Genomic DNA, 18,363 nt, shown 5'->3' with positions numbered 1-18,363 from the left:
ATGCGTAATTTACACTGTAACTCTATAAAGAAATAAAGAAATTTAAATTGGTGAAATAAATATCATAATATTATATACAAAGCTTGTACTGACTTTCATATTAAATTTATTGAATTAGAAATTAGCTTAAAATTAAGTGATAAAAATGATACTCTGCTGTTCTACAGAACAAGTTTTTGCTGCAACTCAGTAGTAATTAGTACATGCTAGCTTATAACCCATGAGATGCACAGCCTAATTATAATATTTGTAAAAAATTTCATTTTATTATTTTATATAAATTAGAAAAATAATAAGCGTGCAGTGCCGCGTGAAATCTGCTCCGTTTTTTCCGTTGCAGAAAAAAAAGATCCCTTCCCCCGCTTTAAAAATTGACGGTGCACTATCATGCGACGGTATATGTATTTCTAATGTATTTCCACTTATTCGAGATTGAGATTAATGAAATTCAAATATTTACGTATTATAGGTTGCTTTGCTGCGCTCACCTGTAGGAAATAGGGAGACTTGAATATGAGTGGTAAAATTAATTTTGAAAGTATTTAATTCCCGACAAAAAGAGTTAAGAAAGAAGTTAGTGTAATTCGATGCACACACTGATTATAATATTTGTAATTTTATTATTCTATTATTTAGTAAAATTAAATTATAAAAATAATGATTATATATTATTGAAATTAATGAATTTATAATATTTACATATTATTTTGTATGTATTACATTATTGAAATATTCAAAATTTAGATAGTTAAAATCTTAAAGAGTCTTGAAAACTTCTTCTACATGGCGGGTGCATGGCTTATAGGAAAGTGGGAATCTTGAATATCTGTGTATATGGATGTGGATGATTTGCTATTGTTTTTATAATTTTTTCTTGATGTAATAAATAATTTGTTATATTATAATTTGAATTAATAAAATTAATTTTGGAAGTGTTTGGTAGGTATCCTACTAAGAAAAAAGTTGAGTGCGATGGGATATTAAGCTGGATAATAATTCGTATAATTTGTAGTTATATTAGATATATGATTTATTTATTTTAATTAAATAATATTTGTTTAAATTTTATTTTGGAAAGTGTTAACACATTTTTTAGAAAGGCGTTAAACCACCGACCAAACGAAACTATATTTCGCTTATAATAGTATAGTACAAATAGATTGATACAACTTATAGATTCGAAATTGAGATAGGTTACCCAATTAAATTGAATAATAGAAATAGATAATAGATGTGTATCTAGGACAATTCACTTTGTTTGAAGCGATTAAATGCAAAATGATAGAGCAGTTACCGGGAATATATATATATATATATATATATATATAAACAAGAATATATGCCTCAAAGAGAAATTCATTTGTAATGTGAATTCTATCCATAGGGTACTTTAATTGATTCTATACAGTCAAATTCTCTGACAAGAAAAAGCAGGGAAGGGCAACGAATCAGGCAAGCTGCTTGTGGTTTATGCATCTTATTGCGAATATGTAAGGTGATGCATACAAAGCATGTACTTCTTAGACTTGTGTGTTGCCAGTGTGATTAGTCTTGAGTGTTAGAAGCTCAGCTGTTCCTGCGGATACCACTTCGGCCACAAAATGGCCAGAATCTTATTTCCCACTATCAAACTGAGCTAAATGAAGCAGGCTTTGAGGTTTGCTGGAAAAATCAGGTGAGTGTTATCATAACCTTGAGCTTTGTCTCCAAGGGCATCCACCTTCAAATGCATGCTCCAGTACGTCTTCCATTCGCTTGGCTGGCAAAATCTGTGAGAGAAAATATAATAACAAGTCCAGGTCAATGGAAGCACATATGTAAAGAATAATAATACTCATCTAGAAAGTTCTCTTCCAATATAAGCCTGGATGCATTTTCACATATACATGTTCTGCTCAACAGAATTGGCCTTTATTTATAGACATTTAAAGTTGTATCAAAGTTCATGCACAACATTTAAAGTTGTATAAAAGTTCTGCACAAATATAGTTACTGGACCTTGCAACAAATTCAAGACATTTCTGGAGTCTACGAATTTGTTCAAGGGGCTTCATGTATTTGGTCTAAATAGGGACAAGAACCTGAGAACGGAAAATCAATAATTACCTCCATACTGGCCAAAACAGCTGATGGTACATCAACCAGATCCTTCAAGTTCCGCTCTGGAAGGAGAACTCTCTTTATACCATAGCGATGTGCTGCCAAAACCTGTGCAAGTGCATATCTAAGAGTTAAATAAATTATAAATTACTTAATCAATACTTCATCACAAAATCACCCAACATTTTTATAATATTATTTCAACATTTTATTTTATTTCTTAATTCTGGACGTATTTTGTTGCAAGAGATTCTTAGAACCTAGAGATGTGATATATACCAAATCTAATTCCTAATTCAATTCTCTACGATGAACGTCTATCACGAGCAACCACTAAAGGTTAATAAGTAGACAGATACAGACAGAATATGCACCTTATCCTTAACACCGCCAACAGGTAATACTAGACCTCGCAGTGTCATTTCCCCTGTCATTGCTGTATCCGATCTTACTTTTGTCTGACTAAACAGTGACACCAGGGCTGTTACGAGGGTCACACCTGCAGAGGGACCATCCTTAGGTATCGCACCAGCAGGAAAATGAATGTGAACATCCCGCCCTTCCAATAGATTTGTTTCCTTGGCAGCGGCGAACTTAAGCTCAGTGGCCCTTGACCTTACCTGAATTAAGAATCACATTAGGAAAGACTAAATGTCATGTGAAGTAATTTTATATTAACTTTATATCGTGGGACAATAAATCTTTTGGTCATTGATCTGTTTTGCTTGAAACTTTATAGTGATGTTGCAAATACATTGTGCACTGAGAAAATATCTATACGACACTGACATGACATGACATAATAAAAAATACGCATCCATAATCACACATAAAAAGTTACAAGTTTACACAACTTAATTACTCTCTTCATCCGGAATAATATGCCATAAACTCAAGAAAATATTTAGGACTGCTGTGTCATGTCTAGAATATGGTACCACCTAAATAGATGCTTATTGTCGTTTTCTCTTAATAAAATATTGATCAAGATTCAGATAAGATTTTACTGTTCTAGGAATAATTTAGCTTAAATTATACACATGCATCCGTTTGGCATAAAAAAAATGCAACATATTTACCCAAGTAAGTGCAATCTGCGCCGATTCTTTAATAACATCACCCAGTTGACCAGTAAGATGCAGGTCACCCTTTCCCGCCATAGACGTAGCTTCCACAAATTGAACCTCTCCTCCGAACGCAGTCCACACCAGTCCAACTGATATCCCAGGTGCTGCTACCCGCTCTCCAGTTTCTTTGTCATCAAAGCGTGGAGGCTGCGTCAAAGCGTAGGAAAAAAACCTCAGATCTGCTAAGCATAACAGATATACAACATATAATCTATAAGAGAACAGTTAAAGGTCTGAGAAGAGGACGAGCAGTAAGACTCAACCAATATGCTTTTGTCTCTCTTCTCTGTCTACAAGTATTCCTATATTAGCTAGTTCCAAACACCTTTATCAGCAACTGGCAAATAATTCCACACATGCTATCTTAATCACGAGATTTTGTAAATGAAGATAAATGATTACCCCTAATACTTTTTCCAGCATGGATTCATCAACAATTAATGGTGAATTAACCCTGAAGTCGCTTGACATCTCGTGATTGTCACCCATCGGAATTACTTCCATTTCTACTTCAGCACTGTCTCCAAGCCTACTTTCTAGCAAAGGAGAAGAAAGTTGATGCACATCTTTGCTAAGTGGAAGAAGATGCTCTTGATCTGCTACTCTTACTGCAGCTGCACGAGCTAAAGATGCCAGATTCCTTTCCAGATTCCTAACACCAGCTTCTCTTGTGTATCTTTCAATAATGAGTTTCACCATAACCTACCACATTAAACACAAATCTTAACAATATAATATAAGTAAACAAGTTCTATTTTACAAATTTATATCAATATGAAACGAAAAGTTGTACTAATAAATTTATAGGCCAAGAGTTTCAATTACTAAGTATATCATATATACTCTCTACACTTGTTCCCATTTATGAGTTCCATTTTCTGTATAATAAAATATTGTGAAAAAAGTACCAAAGATAAACAAAAGCATAGAATTATCATGCCGTGATCATCTTTAGGTTCACTTGATAGTCGGAAATATAGTTGTTTCATTCATCAAGCAGTTGACAACTTATGTTTTATCTCTTACAGTCTTATTATATTAAGATAAAATCACGATTAATGTGGTGCCTTAACCCCCCCCCCTAGTTAAAATCACGATTTTATTCACGATTAATGTGGTGCCTTAATCACTGTTTGCACGTATTTCGAGGCTTCTATAAAGTATCGTTTCATAATGTTTTTTAAAATTTTTTTTTTTGAATAAAAGTTGTTGAAACTTTTATTCAGAAAAAAAAATTTAAAAAATATTGTGGAGTTATACTTTAAAGGAGCATTGAAAAGCGTGCCGAAAAGTAATGTTTAGAATTCAATGGGACAGAGGGAGTATACTGTAAGAACAGTACGAGAATATATAGATCAACCTCTCTTGTAGATATAAAATATAGTGCAACTGGATTCTTCCCCGACATGAAGAACAACAATACATAATATCCAAAAGTTTATAACAGCAGTGATATCTTTTCAGCTGTCAAACCAGATCTAATAATATTTGTCGAATGAGAATGTTTAAGGTAACTGATCCGCTGAAGCATGTACCTTCGAATTGTCTAGGAAGGAAGACATTGGACCGTGTAACAATCAATTATACATACGGAAAGAGTTCATTAATTTTATAACAAGTGACTTCTATTCATGGACGATCCTAATTAAAAGGATTCCAGAAGTTTCACTTGATAATTTAAAATTTTAAAAACTGCTTTATTAAGATAATGCCTCACTTATTTTGAAAATAAGCATATAAACACAAGTACCTCGGGAATTTGAAGAAAATCAGAACTCAATCCATGTTGATCCAATACTCTTGGAATTAAATGTCGCTTTGCAATTCTAAGCTTTTCTTCAGGAGTATAACCAGGGAGTTCAATGACTTCCATCCTGTCTAGCAGAGGTGGAGGAATAGGTTGTGCTTTATTTGCAGTTGCCACAAATATGACCTTCGAAAGGTCATATGGAACATTCAAATAGCTGCAAATTTTCATTAAGGAACCGTTTCGGCTATTATAAATGAACAGGGTTAGTACAACTAAAAGCATTCATGTCCTAAATTGTCTCAGACCTCTTAAAACTTGAGCACTGTACAGTCACATATTTATCCATTCCTGGCACTATACATAATGACTTGGATCTCATTTAATTTACCAATCCAGACTCTAGTAATCATGTCTAAATATTTTTTTAAAAACAAAAGACAAAAAGAAAGAAACTGTTGATATAGCATATGAATATTATCATTGCATAGATTAATTTAGAGACTATGTTTTGAAACATCCTTAGCAGTAAATTCTAACTTTATATTGGAGTATTCTGCCTCTTGAACAAAAGAACATAAAGATTATAATTAAGAAATATGCAATACTGCTTACATTTTGATAGATGTTATGAATCTTAAGTCTAGTAATTCAGTATATGCATATAACTGCACATGCATATGTTAAGTATGAGTAATTCCAAATTATTTAATTCAAAGGGATCCGGTAGATGATAGGATACTGATCATTAAATGTTTTGTTCTGTTCGGGGTCGAGAACCTCTAGTAAAGCTGAGGCCGGATCTCCCCGAACATCGGAACCAGTCTTGTCAATCTCATCGAGGAGCATAACAGGATTACAAACAGCTACTTTCTGGAAGTAAAATAAAGAAAAACAATTTAGCATCCAACCAGAAAAATCCATCGAAGCACCTATTGGAAGTCAAAACACAGATCTATACCATTATCAAGACCTATATTGGTCTACTTGACATGTGCACAAGAAGGAATCAACGTATAGTCATAATTATATCCATATGTTACCTTTAATCCATCAATGAGACGCCCAGGCATGCTTCCAACGTAAGTCCTCCTATGTCCTCTAATATCAGCCTCATCCTTAACCCCGCCAAGAGAGATGCGTACAAATTTCCTGCCTAGAGCAGCTGCAATAGAAGATGCCAGAGATGTCTTCCCAACGCCTGGTGGACCAACAAAGCACAAAACTGCGCCTCTTGCATCTGGTTTAAGCTGCAATGTAAACTCAGATTCAGAATCATATTATGGAAGATTATTGAGAATCACATGTGACACTTCCGACTAGCACATAAGAAATTTAGTCAACCTTGCGAACAGCCAAATATTCAATTATCCGTTGCTTGACCTTGACTAGACCATAATGATCACTGTCAAGACGCTCTTTTGCAGCTTTCAAGTCCAATTCATGCTCTTCGCTGGCAGTCTGCCAGGGTAAATCAGCAAGAAGTTCCAAATAAACTCGAGAATTATTATATCCGGGTTGCTGGGGTTGCATTTTCTTTAGTCGCCTAATATAAGAATATCAAATAAAAATTCTCAACTGACACCAACTAACAAATGTATATATGATACACTAGCTTGATAAGGATTGAGTCAGGCTTATAGCATGACACAGAATTTCTTTATAATATTTAGTTCTCCATTCGAAACAAATAATAGATTAGTCATATACTGTTTCATAGCCTTCTTAAAATGCTAAATCATAGTACACAAAGCATATACCCTACCTTTTTAGTTTTCACACCATAGGCCAGCGTATTAAGCGGCATTGTAACGCATGTCATGTGAATCTTTTAATCTGCCCCTACACTCATGATTTTTAATTATTCTAATAATTTGTGCCACTTCAGTTGAGGCTAATTCACACTAGGCTACTAGCACAAAATAATAGTGCATTTCAGTGGCAGAAACATTGTATAACTTTCCTTTATTTGCTCATTATGTTTTTCTGCTTCCAACTGATTGACATTTTTAATTCTAAAACTAATAAATGTATACTGTAAAAGTAAAATTGATTCAACAACTTATTTATACTAATTACACACACATCAATCTTTACTCATATCCTACAAAGCACAGTTTAGTCCATATAGTCATACGTCTTACCAGTACCATAAATTTAACCTTGGAAAAATTGCAGTTAAATAGTATGCCAGTTTATTTCCTGGTCATTGCTTTTAGATGATGGGTAGCTTTTGAATCATAGTAGCTATTATTTAGCAAAGTTTTGTTAGTAGTTACAAATTATGCTCAAATTTTGTGTGACTTTCTTTATATATAAGTCTCGTTTCTCAATGGAGTTCATATCTTTTGGATTCTTTATCCCTAGAAAGTGATAATTTCAAATATTTTAGTATATACATATAGTATGATGATAGTACTATGTTTGTTATGCATTTGGAATGCTGGAACTCATTTTTAGCCTTCAATTTTGTATTTACTTGCCAATAATTTTACTTAAACAGACCGGCAGACGGATGCAAGCAATAAAAATTAGACAGGACTGTGCCGAGGGGTAGCCAATGACAAAATAAATTAATGGGAATCTTAATATAATTAAAGAATATAAGCCTAAAATACTTGAATGTGATGAAACTTAATGGTTGTAGGAAAAAAAACCAAATTTTTCTTAAAAAAACTGTTGAAGAGGGAGAAAATAACTACAAAATTAAACTACTTCAATATATATGGCATCTCTAAAATTTGGGGGCCATAGGCTTTAGCTTTGCCCGCTTACCCTTAGACACGGCCTTCTCAGTTGAAACTATAATTATTCAGGCACTATGAAGAGACAACAATATTAAACTCTGTGCAAGATATTGTTACAATTTTTAATCATTCACAAAAACATATCTCATCTTAAGAATATGATATACCTTAATTCTCTCTGTGCATGCTTCCAGATATTAGCAGGCATTCCTGCACTTTGCATCTTCCTTTCAAGGGCAGACACATCATCCTCGTCATCATCATTATCACCTAGCTCTTCTTTAATAGCCCTCATCTATAGCATATCATGAACAAAAATAAACACAGAAGCAAAATAGAACATAAAATTCTCTACGCACATTTTTAAAAGTTAAACACTGAAGCCAGTATGTAAATTTCTTACAATCCGATTCACAGAACTATTTCAAATTGAAGATGATGGGTACACTAGATATTTTAGTTACCCAACATATTTGTGTTAGGATCAAACATTTTTAGTTTCAAGGTCAATATGACAACAGAGAAGTTGCTTAATGCATGAAAATAAGTTCCAGATGCAACAAGAGGAATCCATGAGATTTGTACTTTAGTCTTTTGCATTATTGTCACCCTTAAGGTGCAGGTCTATAAATGTGAAAGCCCAGAAATTTTAGCTTATGGAATATCTTGTTCATGCCTGGTAGGAAATTCGGTATCATTTAATCATTGCCTTGTTGCTGGAATGATATTTGTATCAGTTGGGATTTAGCTGATAATACTGAATACTATCGTTCTAAAAAACGGAAATCTGTATTGTCCGGTAGAGTAACCTTTCAGAGATTAATCGGATAATCGGTGATTAATCGGGTTGATTAATCGGGGCATTAATCGGATGTATTTAATAAAATAAAAAAATTATTATTTAATACACTAAATATATCAAATTAAGAAAAAAGTGCACTGATTAATGGGATTATAAAATCGAATCGGCAGAACATACTGAAACGATTAATCGGGTGATTAATCGGTAAAATCGGTGATTTTTAGAACAGACTTATTTATGGGCTCAGGTCATTCTAGTTTCATATTGGAGTTTCATCACCATCAAAACATATGCAAGATTTAGATAGGATACTTCTTTCTTGTTAATATAATATGATTGCAATTGATTTATATTTATTCAATTGTGTTTTGGATCCTAGAGGTATTTATATTCTGCTACTAATTTAACCTAGACTATATTTTTCTTATTAATTTAAATTTAATTGTTCAATTTCAATCCCTACATCCAAAAATTTGCATCCAAATCTAAGGCACTGAAGATATCTAGTTGTGAAACTGAAAGCAAACCTGCTGACGCAAGAGATATTCTTTCTGTGATTTAGACAACTGTCCCTCAACCTTTTGTGTAATCTTTTCTGCCACGCGAATTGACTGAAGACATTAAACAAATATAAATAAGTCTGCTATAAAGGCCTTGTACAACAAAAAATAATCATTCGATACAGTAACTGCCACATCCATAAATAACCTGCAAGTGCCGATTAACTAATTCAGTCGCTTTTGAAAGCCTAACTTTTACGTCAACTGAGTCCAACATTGAGAGTTGTTCTTCAAAGCTTATCTCAAAGCTAGCAACAAAAATATCTGCCAGCTTGTGCACTGGAACGGTCTCCAGGAGAACCTTTGTTCTCCCTCCTGTTTTTTGCTTCTACAAAAATTTAAGAACTATGAGATTGGACCAGAATAAAATTTTTGTTAACAACATTCAGCTGCCAAGTAATCAGGTACTTAGCAGAAGATGATATACGTTTATATGAGTTAGTAAACTAGACACATGAGAGCGTGTTCCTAGACAAGACGGTCATTTTAGCTTCATATTTTCCAGATAGCATGCTTCAAAGGGTCAAAGTAGTTATAGCAATCACTAAAATGATTTAGGAAATTGACTTGGTTATATCCGAAGCGAAATTCTTCTATTTTTCCATGCTGATTGAACACACATTATTCGTAACATCAAGCTTTGTAGTTTTAATTCAATATTTCCATGCTTAAACATATAATAGTAGCTGTTTCTTTATGTAGCAATAAATTTGTTGCTGAAGGGCCTATTATAAATGCAATTAACTTTTATTCACAAATAAGAAACAGAAAAGTCATCTTAGAGTTGGAATTGTGTGTGGCTATTGTAACTTGAAAAGGAGACCTTGAAGAGACCTTGAAGTAGAACTAGAATATAGATCCTTAGAAACTTGTTACAATTGTTGAGCATTTGTAGAACCCAATTATAGAGCATGTTCAACATATCCAAACAAAAGAAGTAGAAAGTGAGATGGAATGGAGAAAGGTAGCAAGTCTCAGTGCAGTTTCATTTGCTTCAATATTCCACATAATAATCCTTTTTTACAAACGAATCAGTAACATTCTGGTTTAAACCACTAATGCATCATTTTAAAAACCAAAAACAAGTTCCACTTTTACCTGCTCAAGAACAGAAATAAGTTCCATTGCGGTAGCTTTGAATTGAAGGGACAGTGCTGTGAAATCTGGATCTTGCTCTACTAGCTCCATCTCTAATTATGAGCAAAATAGCAGTAAAACTGAGTAGTTAGAGATCAGAAAAACTATTTAGCATGCCATCGGTGATATATATATTTAACATAACCACCATAGGCACTACAATATATAGGTACTAACAAAAAAGATAGTAAGATAACCCATATGCTTTGACCTGACTTCTATGCTAAACTATAATAACTGGAATGAGGTATAAATCATAGTTTGGCTAACCCCTCATTTTGGTTATCCCTTACCATCTCGACGGTCAAAATCTTCACTACCCAAGTTCCCAGGTTCAAATCCCGCCAACATTAAACATTTACAATTTTTATAAATTATATAAAATATAAATGAAAATATATATATATTAACCTGAACCCGTGCATCGCATGGGTTATAAGCTAGCAGAACATAAAATCTGATTTAAGGAAACAGATAAGGATTTACAGATTCTCTCATATTTCAAACAAATCTTAGTGCGTTTAACTAACGAAAGAAAGATGGATGCTAGCCGTTGCAATCAATCATAAAACTTGGATTATTAATCAGTGCTTGAATAAGACTATGCTTGAGATTAATAAAATCCAAGAGAGAAGAAAGGAAAACTAATGAGAAATTCTAGAAAAGTAACTCTCTTAGCTTTTAATTCACAGATGCTGACTTCATAAATCTCCTGTAACATACGAGGAAAAGAAACTACGTTTCTTTGTTCATGTTCCTTTCTCATCATCTTTTGTGTTTGCTTGTTCCCACTAGTTAAACCACGATTTAAGCGATGTCTGTCAACCATATTTGATTTGTAACATATATATTGTGTTTTAAAGAGCATTTAATCAATTGACTTTAATATATATATATATATATATATATATGGTTCTGGGTGTTGTGTTCCTCAGTGAAGACCCGAGCAAAATTAGGTGCCAGATAATATGTTTATATTTTTATTTAAAAAATCAAACATGCAGGGATGCAATCAGCGCACTGAAACGGTTGAGCAAAACACACATGGTTCCTCAATTTATATATTTTCAAAAGTAAGAGTAATGTATCTTAGTTACATATAAAGATCTAAGACATACCAGGCCTTGTCATATCAAGGGGAGAGACTCGTGCAGTATAGTAAGTTCCCCTTGTACTGATTTCCTGAACACTGAATCTACACAATCCTTCAAGAACAACAACATAAGTGACCCTTCCACTTGGTTTCTCCACCCCTCTGGAAAGATGTAAAGCTCGAGCTGCAACTCCCCTTATATGTTAAAAACAAAACATTTCCGGTCAGCATAATCAGGGAATGCAACATAGAGAAGAATAAATTTAAGATGATGACAAATACACAAATCGATTAGGTCAGGATTCACGAATTGACCAATGACGAAAGTAGAACTGGAAACAGGCATATATGCAATGAACTGGAATTTCAGGATATAAAAATACACGCAAATTATTAGATAAGAATTTAGACCTTGTATGCCACTGTATGACTTCCTGCTGACTTTTTCCAACAATCTTGTGGGAATCTGAGGCGCCAACTTGAGTTTTTGAATTCCGATCTCCCAAGTCAAGCCCCGATCCTGTATTTAGTAATAAGATTCGTAAATATATAAATTATCGATTGTTTGTATACTGGAGAATTTGTGATCACCTGAAGATAAAATAGTACCTACTGACATTGCGTCAGCAGCATCACGAACAGGAAGGATTCCAATCAATCCCTTATCTTCCTTCTGCCATAGTTCTTGCTCTACCAGTTTCACACTACAATTCATCAAACACAATTAAGTAATATAGACTTCTGTTTACAACATCAAGAGCATTACAATAATCCAATCCATTCCGTTGCGTTACAAACTCAATTGCGTCTTGTTGACTTAAAACTAATTGCTCCTAATGCTAACAACAACGACTCTCAAAACTACCCTCATTTCTGCCATCTTTTCCCCCTAAAGATAGACCTAATAAAGGACCTCAGCCAAAAAAATTCCGTAAATCCCATCGAAAACTCCAATTCTATCAAATTCCATCAAATTATCTGAACTCAATATAAACACTTTACCTAACAGTCAAACTCAAAGATCAAAACTTTTTTCTATTTTTCAAGTAAAAGGTGAAAACTTTATCCAAACAAAATCAAACAACAAAGAAACAAAAATCTGGGGTCATAGCTAATCCACAAACCTAACAATACCAAACAAAAAACACAAAGTATGTGCCGGATATTACAAAGTCATACATTATAACAACTAGGCCAAACTGAGACAATTTCAATGACAATCAATTAAAAAATAAAAATAAAGAGAAGATTAATAATGGAAAAAATTAATAAAATGAACCTGGTAGGAGAAGTGCATCGAATTCGAATGATAGCACCAGGCAACAACACTTTGTTTCTAAATGGAAGAATGCCCAGTCGACCTGGAAGCTCCACTGGTTCAGCCATCTATATATGGGTTGTTTAGTGTATACTAAAGTGTGTGTAGCCTTTGTTTGTAAGGTATAGATGAAGAAGAGATTGAGAAGTGAAGGTTTGGTGCAGGGTGTGTATATATAATACCCAGGATCAACAAGGATGCCGATACAGGACAAACATTAAGTGGGTCCCAAATAAACTCCCGGAACAAGTTGCCAACCTTGTTTTCATTAACTATTTCTCTTTCTTTTTGTTTTCTCATTCCGAGTTTGTACACGGCCAACCACCACTCCAACCGGTGTCCTGTATGATATCCTAACTCAAAATATAGGGTATTTAATAAAGGATTTTTCTATTTTAATGATGAAAGCAATTATAAATAATAAAATATTTAATTCATAATAAAGATAAGGCACATTGTTAGAGATGATTTTACTTAAATATGTCATAAGTTATTAGAATATAATATTTTATATTATATTTAAGGTTTAAACTAGGACATTATTAGACTTACTCTAATATTTGGGTAATATTTGGGTGAGCATAAAAATCCGATAATTATGATATCCGATCCAAATATTTCGGACCAGATATTCGATCCGTTTTTTCATGTAGATTCGGATTCGGATAAAAATAACAATTCCTCGTAAAACCGAATATCCGAATCCGATCCGTATTTTATTTTTTTCACAAAAGTAAATTTTATATATAAATAATAAATGATACTCCCCCTGTCTCTCCCATTTGTTTACACTTTTTTTTGTATATCCCTTCCAATTGTTTACATTTCAAAATTTTACAAAAATAGCAAAAATTTTATAATTTTTAAAATAACTACATCCACTACTTCTCTCCGCTATAGTCACTTTATATATATAATATTAATCGGTCCCACTACTTTACTCACGTTTTTAACTTTCCACCACAATTTTATCATTTTTCTTAAATTATGTGTCCAACCCAAATGTAAACATTTGGTTATTGCTCGTTAGCGCTTGATTATTGGAAAGGAGGGACAGAGGAAGTATCTATTTTAGAATTTTTAAAAAATATTTAGTGACGATCTTTACCGACAATTTCAACATAGTAGCAAACCTACTCCTTTTAACACTAATCCTATACCCATTCACAAAACAACACTTCTTGACATGATCATAACAAACAATAACAACAAATTCATATTGATTATACTTGAATATTTGACATTAGTAATTGTAAGAAACAATAATTTATGTTTAACGAGTATTCTAAAAAATGGATAACAATAAATTTGATACAATTATGTATTAAAAATATGTTTATATTAATCGTGCTTGCAAATTTATAATCGATGTTTATGGTAAATTGATGTATGCGTCACTATTTTTCCTGATTAAAAATATAATGACAAAACTATAGTGTCTTGCATCATAGTTTCACAACTCAAATATGTATTAACTGTCCCGTAAATCATTGTTACTCCCTAACAATACAACAAGAATTACAGAGGGGGGGGTTGAATGTAATTCTGGCTACTTTTTCAAATTTAAAGAATGTTCTAACTTGATAAATATAACAGTGTTTGATTAGCAATGGTGCGGAATAAAAGAGTGATAGAAATCAAAACACTAAGTAATAAAAACACAAGTTTTTAAAACTTTTTGGTGGATTTGAAAGTATCCACGATATATATATATATATATATATATATATATATATATATATATATATATTGAGAACCATGTGAAGCTTTGAATAGCTCACAGCTGCTTTACAAGTTTGAACAAACGAAACTACAGAGAAATGCTAACAGAATACAGCTTGATATGTTCTCTGAAAATAAGCTTGCTTGGTTAATTGTTCTACTTGCTACACTTGGTTTATATATCACCAAGTTACGTGACAATAAGACAAGACAATAAAACAAAATTTATCGAATCTAAAATCATGCTGCTTCATTACTCTTTCCAATATCTTTGGCTGTCTTCACAATTGCATGGAAATGGTAATGCTTATTTGTTCTCTAACACCTGCAATTAGGCTGCCACATTCCATTTGCAAACACCCAACGCATATGATTGTGTTTTCATTGTCAACGGCTATTTGAATTAGATCATTCGTCGGGACATTGTTGATCATCCGTCGGGAGCTTTTGTTGATCATCCGTCGGGAGCTTTTGTTGATCATCCGCCGGGAGCCTTTGTGAACCATCCGTCGGGAGCCTTTTCTGTCACTTGACTCCATTTCATTTATACAGAATTACAAGACATCTTATATTTATAATTAGTCACCCTATTTTGTATATCAACTAGTAGTCAAAATGACATATACTCCTACAGAATCTACACATTGTTACTTGCAGAAATATGCTACAATCTTATTGTTACATAAGCTACACTCTCGATGGATGTCAAATTGTCATCCGTCGGGACTATAAAGTTCATCCGTAGGGACTATATTAGATCATCCGTCGAGAGCTACAAAATTTCACTAAATTAAATCTACTAAGGTGTTTTGTTTAAATTATCATCAAGTTCACAACATATTCCCAACAATCTCCCCCAGTTTATGTCTATTGGAATTGTAGCCATAAATTGTAGCCATACTAAATTAGTATTAGTGTGTGGAATAGTATTGGTGTTATCTGGAATTTTAAAGCATGCTTTGATAATGTCACTATTAATGTAATGCTCCTTACCTTTGATGGTGAGAGTGATGGTTTTGTCTAAAGACTGGTACAGAGCAGTTGTCCACATATCCTCCACAACTTCACAATAGATTGTGGGTGATTCCAGCATAACATAATTGACTTTGCAATTGCTTCACAAAATCTATCATTTTGTAATAGTCTTCATATGCCGAAATTTCCTTGTTCACAAGATCTACAAAGTTGTTCTTTTCATAGATGAATCCAGAATAAGACATGATTTTGATTACTGGTGCCATTGTTAAAGTAGAGAAATTTGCATAGAGAGTATTTGCTTTGGAGAAGAAGAGAATTAGAGCAATTGATTTGAGAATGATAAAAGAAAGAAATGAAAATGAATTTTGCTTTTATACTGTCTCAAAAATCAACTATCAAAAGTAATAAAGTAAAATAAAGTAACCAATCAAAATAGCCCAAAATAGCCGTTTAAAATAAATAAACTGTCAAAATTCTGTCAATTATCCGTTGTGATATACTTACAGACTGTAAGTATATCCGATAGATAATGTTCGGAGTTCCAACGGCTAAGATTGAGACAATTCGACGGATGAGAATACAACAATTATCCGTCGGGTATAAAATAATCCATAAAAGTAATTTATTTTTATTAAGATATCCTATTCCGACGGATGATCAAACTCGATGGATAATGAGCATCCGTCATAATGTAAATTTTGACTTAGCCAAAATTTCATCCAATCAGAAAAATCAATTAATTTTCTGGCTGCATCATAACTTGCAAGAAAATATCTGAAATGATTTTAAGAATAATTGAGCATACCTAACTCACTTACCAATCTTGAAAAGGTGGATTCATCAAGTGGCTTGGTAAAGATATCTGCAAGCTGCTTTTCGCTTGGAACAAAATGAAGTTCCACAGTATCATTCATCACATGTTCCCTAATGAAGTGGTACTTGGTGTCTATGTGCTTTGTTCTTGAATGATGTACTAGATTTTCAGTGATGGCAATTGCACTTGTGTTATCACAGAAAATAGGAATTTTGTCCAATTGTAGACCATAGTCCAACAATTGGTTTTTCATCCACAAAATTTGTGCACAGCAACTACCAGCAGCAATATATTCAGCTTCAGCTGTAGAAGTAGATTCTGAATATTGCTTTTTAATGAACCAGGACACAAGCTTGTTCCCTAAAATTGACAAGTTCATGTTGTACTTTTTCAATCAATTTTACAACCTGCATAATCTGCATCAGATAATCAGTTAGATCAAAATCAGAATCTCTAGGGTACCAAATGTCAAGTTTTGGTGTTCCCTTGAGATATTTGAAAATTCTCTTAATAGCTACTAGATGAGATTCTCTAGGATCAACCTGAAATCTAGCACAAAGACATGTAGCAAACATTATATCTGGCCTACTAGTTGTTAAGTACAGAAGTGAGCCAACCATGCCTCTATAACTTGAAATATCCACAGACTTTTCAGTAGTGTTTAGTTCAAGTTTAGTAGCAGTGGCCATGGGAGTTTTTGCAGATGTGCAATCCATTAGGTCAAACTTCTTTAAGAGATCATAAATATATTTGGTTTGACTAATGAATATTCCATCACTAACTTGCTTAACTTGTAAACCAAGAAAGTAAGTTAGCTCTCCCATCATGCTCATTTCATACTTACTTTGCATCAATTTGGCAAACTTTTTGCAAAGTTTTTCATCTATAGAGCCAAATATAATATCATCTACATAAATTTTAACAAGTATACTAGCGCCATTAACATTTCTAAAGAATAAAGTTTTATCAACAGTATCTCTTGTGAAGTGATTTTCCAAAGGAAACTTTGATAAGGTGTCATATCAGGCTCTAGGTGCTTGCTTCAATCCATAAAGTGCTTTCAAAAGATAGTAGACATATTCTGGAAAATTTGGGTCTTCAAAACTAGGAGGCTGACTGACATAGACTTCCTCCTCCAAATCTCCATTCAGAAAGGCACTTTTGACATCCATTTGATAGACCTTGAAATTGGCATGGGTTGCATAGGCTAAGAAAATTCTGATGGCTTCAAGTCTTACAACAGGAGCAAAAGTTTCATCAAAATCTATTCCTTCTTGTTGACAGTAGTCCTTAGCAACCAATCTAGCTTTGTTCCTGACCACTATGCCCTTTTCATCCATCTTGTTTCTAAATACCCACTTGGTGTCAATTGGGTTCTTTCCTTTAGGTTTGGGTACCAGCTTCCATACCTTTTTCCTTTCAAATTGGTTTAGCTCCTCCTGCATAGCTAAAACCCAATCATGATTCAACAAAACTTCTTCTACCTTCTTTGGTTCTTCCTTGGAAAGATAGCTGCTATATAGATATTCTTCTTGAGTTGCTTTCCTTGTTTAAACTCTAAAAGATGCATCACCAATGATGAGCTCAAAAGGGTGATCTCTAGTCCATTTTCTTTGTTGAGGTAGATTAGCTCTAGATGAAGAGGCCTCATTTTTATCTTGATGTGTGAATGAGTTTTGATTGTGAGAAACTCCCTCTGAGTTTGTGAATCTTTGATTTGAGAAATGGGTACTTTCTGTAGGTGATCTATTCTGACTTTCAGCTTCTCTCATTGTTCCGACGGATGATGCACTTTGTATCTCGACGGATGAAGCTGATTGTCTCCCGACGGATGAGGCAGATTGTCTACTGACAGATGAAACATTATGTAACTCGACAGATGTTGAATTATGTGCTTCGTTGGTTGTAGATTTTTCTGCATTATCCTTAGCCAATGTCTCTTGATCACTTTCATCATCACTGTCATCACTAACCATCTCCACATTATCAAACTTGAGGCTTACATGGAAATCTCCATCTTGCAGTCCTTCAATCTTTTTATCATCAAACACAACATGTATGGATTCCATAACAATGTTGGTTCTTAGATTGTAGACTCTATATGCTTTTCCAACAACATATCCAACAAAGATTCCTTCATCTGCATTAGCATCAAACTTTCCATGTTGATCAGTTTGATTCCTTAAGATATAACATTTGCAGCCAGAGACATGAAGAA

At 33.5% G+C, this 18,363-nt stretch overlaps 1 protein-coding gene across 2 annotated transcripts; it reads right to left on the bottom strand.

Moving 5' to 3' along the window:
- Positions 1–1,322: 1,322 nt before the first annotated feature.
- Positions 1,323–12,949, bottom strand: LOC141664085 (lon protease homolog 2, peroxisomal-like). Of its 2 annotated transcripts, none has more exons than XM_074469962.1 (17): positions 12,593–12,949; positions 11,905–12,017; positions 11,725–11,833; positions 11,339–11,508; positions 10,182–10,273; positions 9,232–9,411; positions 9,051–9,134; positions 7,889–8,016; positions 6,319–6,520; positions 6,018–6,224; positions 5,717–5,847; positions 4,978–5,191; positions 3,630–3,929; positions 3,180–3,374; positions 2,475–2,720; positions 2,107–2,208; positions 1,323–1,769 (listed from the first exon to the last, which is right to left on the bottom strand). In XM_074469962.1, exons 1-17 carry the CDS (start codon positions 12,697–12,699, stop codon positions 1,686–1,688), a joined length of 2,664 nt encoding a protein of 887 aa, XP_074326063.1. In that variant the 5' UTR covers positions 12,700–12,949; the 3' UTR covers positions 1,323–1,685. The 2 variants fall into 2 exon arrangements, with proteins under 2 accessions (XP_074326063.1, XP_074326064.1); XM_074469963.1 differs by having other exon boundaries at positions 11,923–12,017.
- Positions 12,950–18,363: the final 5,414 nt, after the last annotated feature.

The sequence above is a fragment of the Apium graveolens genome, chromosome 6, assembly GCF_009905375.1.
Source record: "Apium graveolens cultivar Ventura chromosome 6, ASM990537v1, whole genome shotgun sequence".
In the NCBI taxonomy this organism is placed as follows: domain Eukaryota; kingdom Viridiplantae; phylum Streptophyta; class Magnoliopsida; order Apiales; family Apiaceae; genus Apium; species Apium graveolens.
Note: the sequence above shows the minus strand (reverse complement) of the source record. Positions and strands in the feature narration are given on the sequence as shown.

What these genes read in the sequence shown, in the direction of transcription:
- LOC141664085 (XM_074469962.1), bottom strand. Translation starts at nt 12,699, where the DNA reads ATGGCTGAACCAGTGGAGCTTCCAGGTCGACTGGGCATTCTTCCATTT. An exon ending in AACAAAACATTTAATGATCA is followed by an intron (nt 5,192 to 5,716) that starts GTATCCTATCAT and finishes GAAAATTTGCAG; the next exon opens with CTATTTGAATGTTCCATATG. An exon ending in TTGGCGGTGTTAAGGATAAG is followed by an intron (nt 2,209 to 2,474) that starts GTGCATATTCTG and finishes GCACTTGCACAG; the next exon opens with GTTTTGGCAGCACATCGCTA.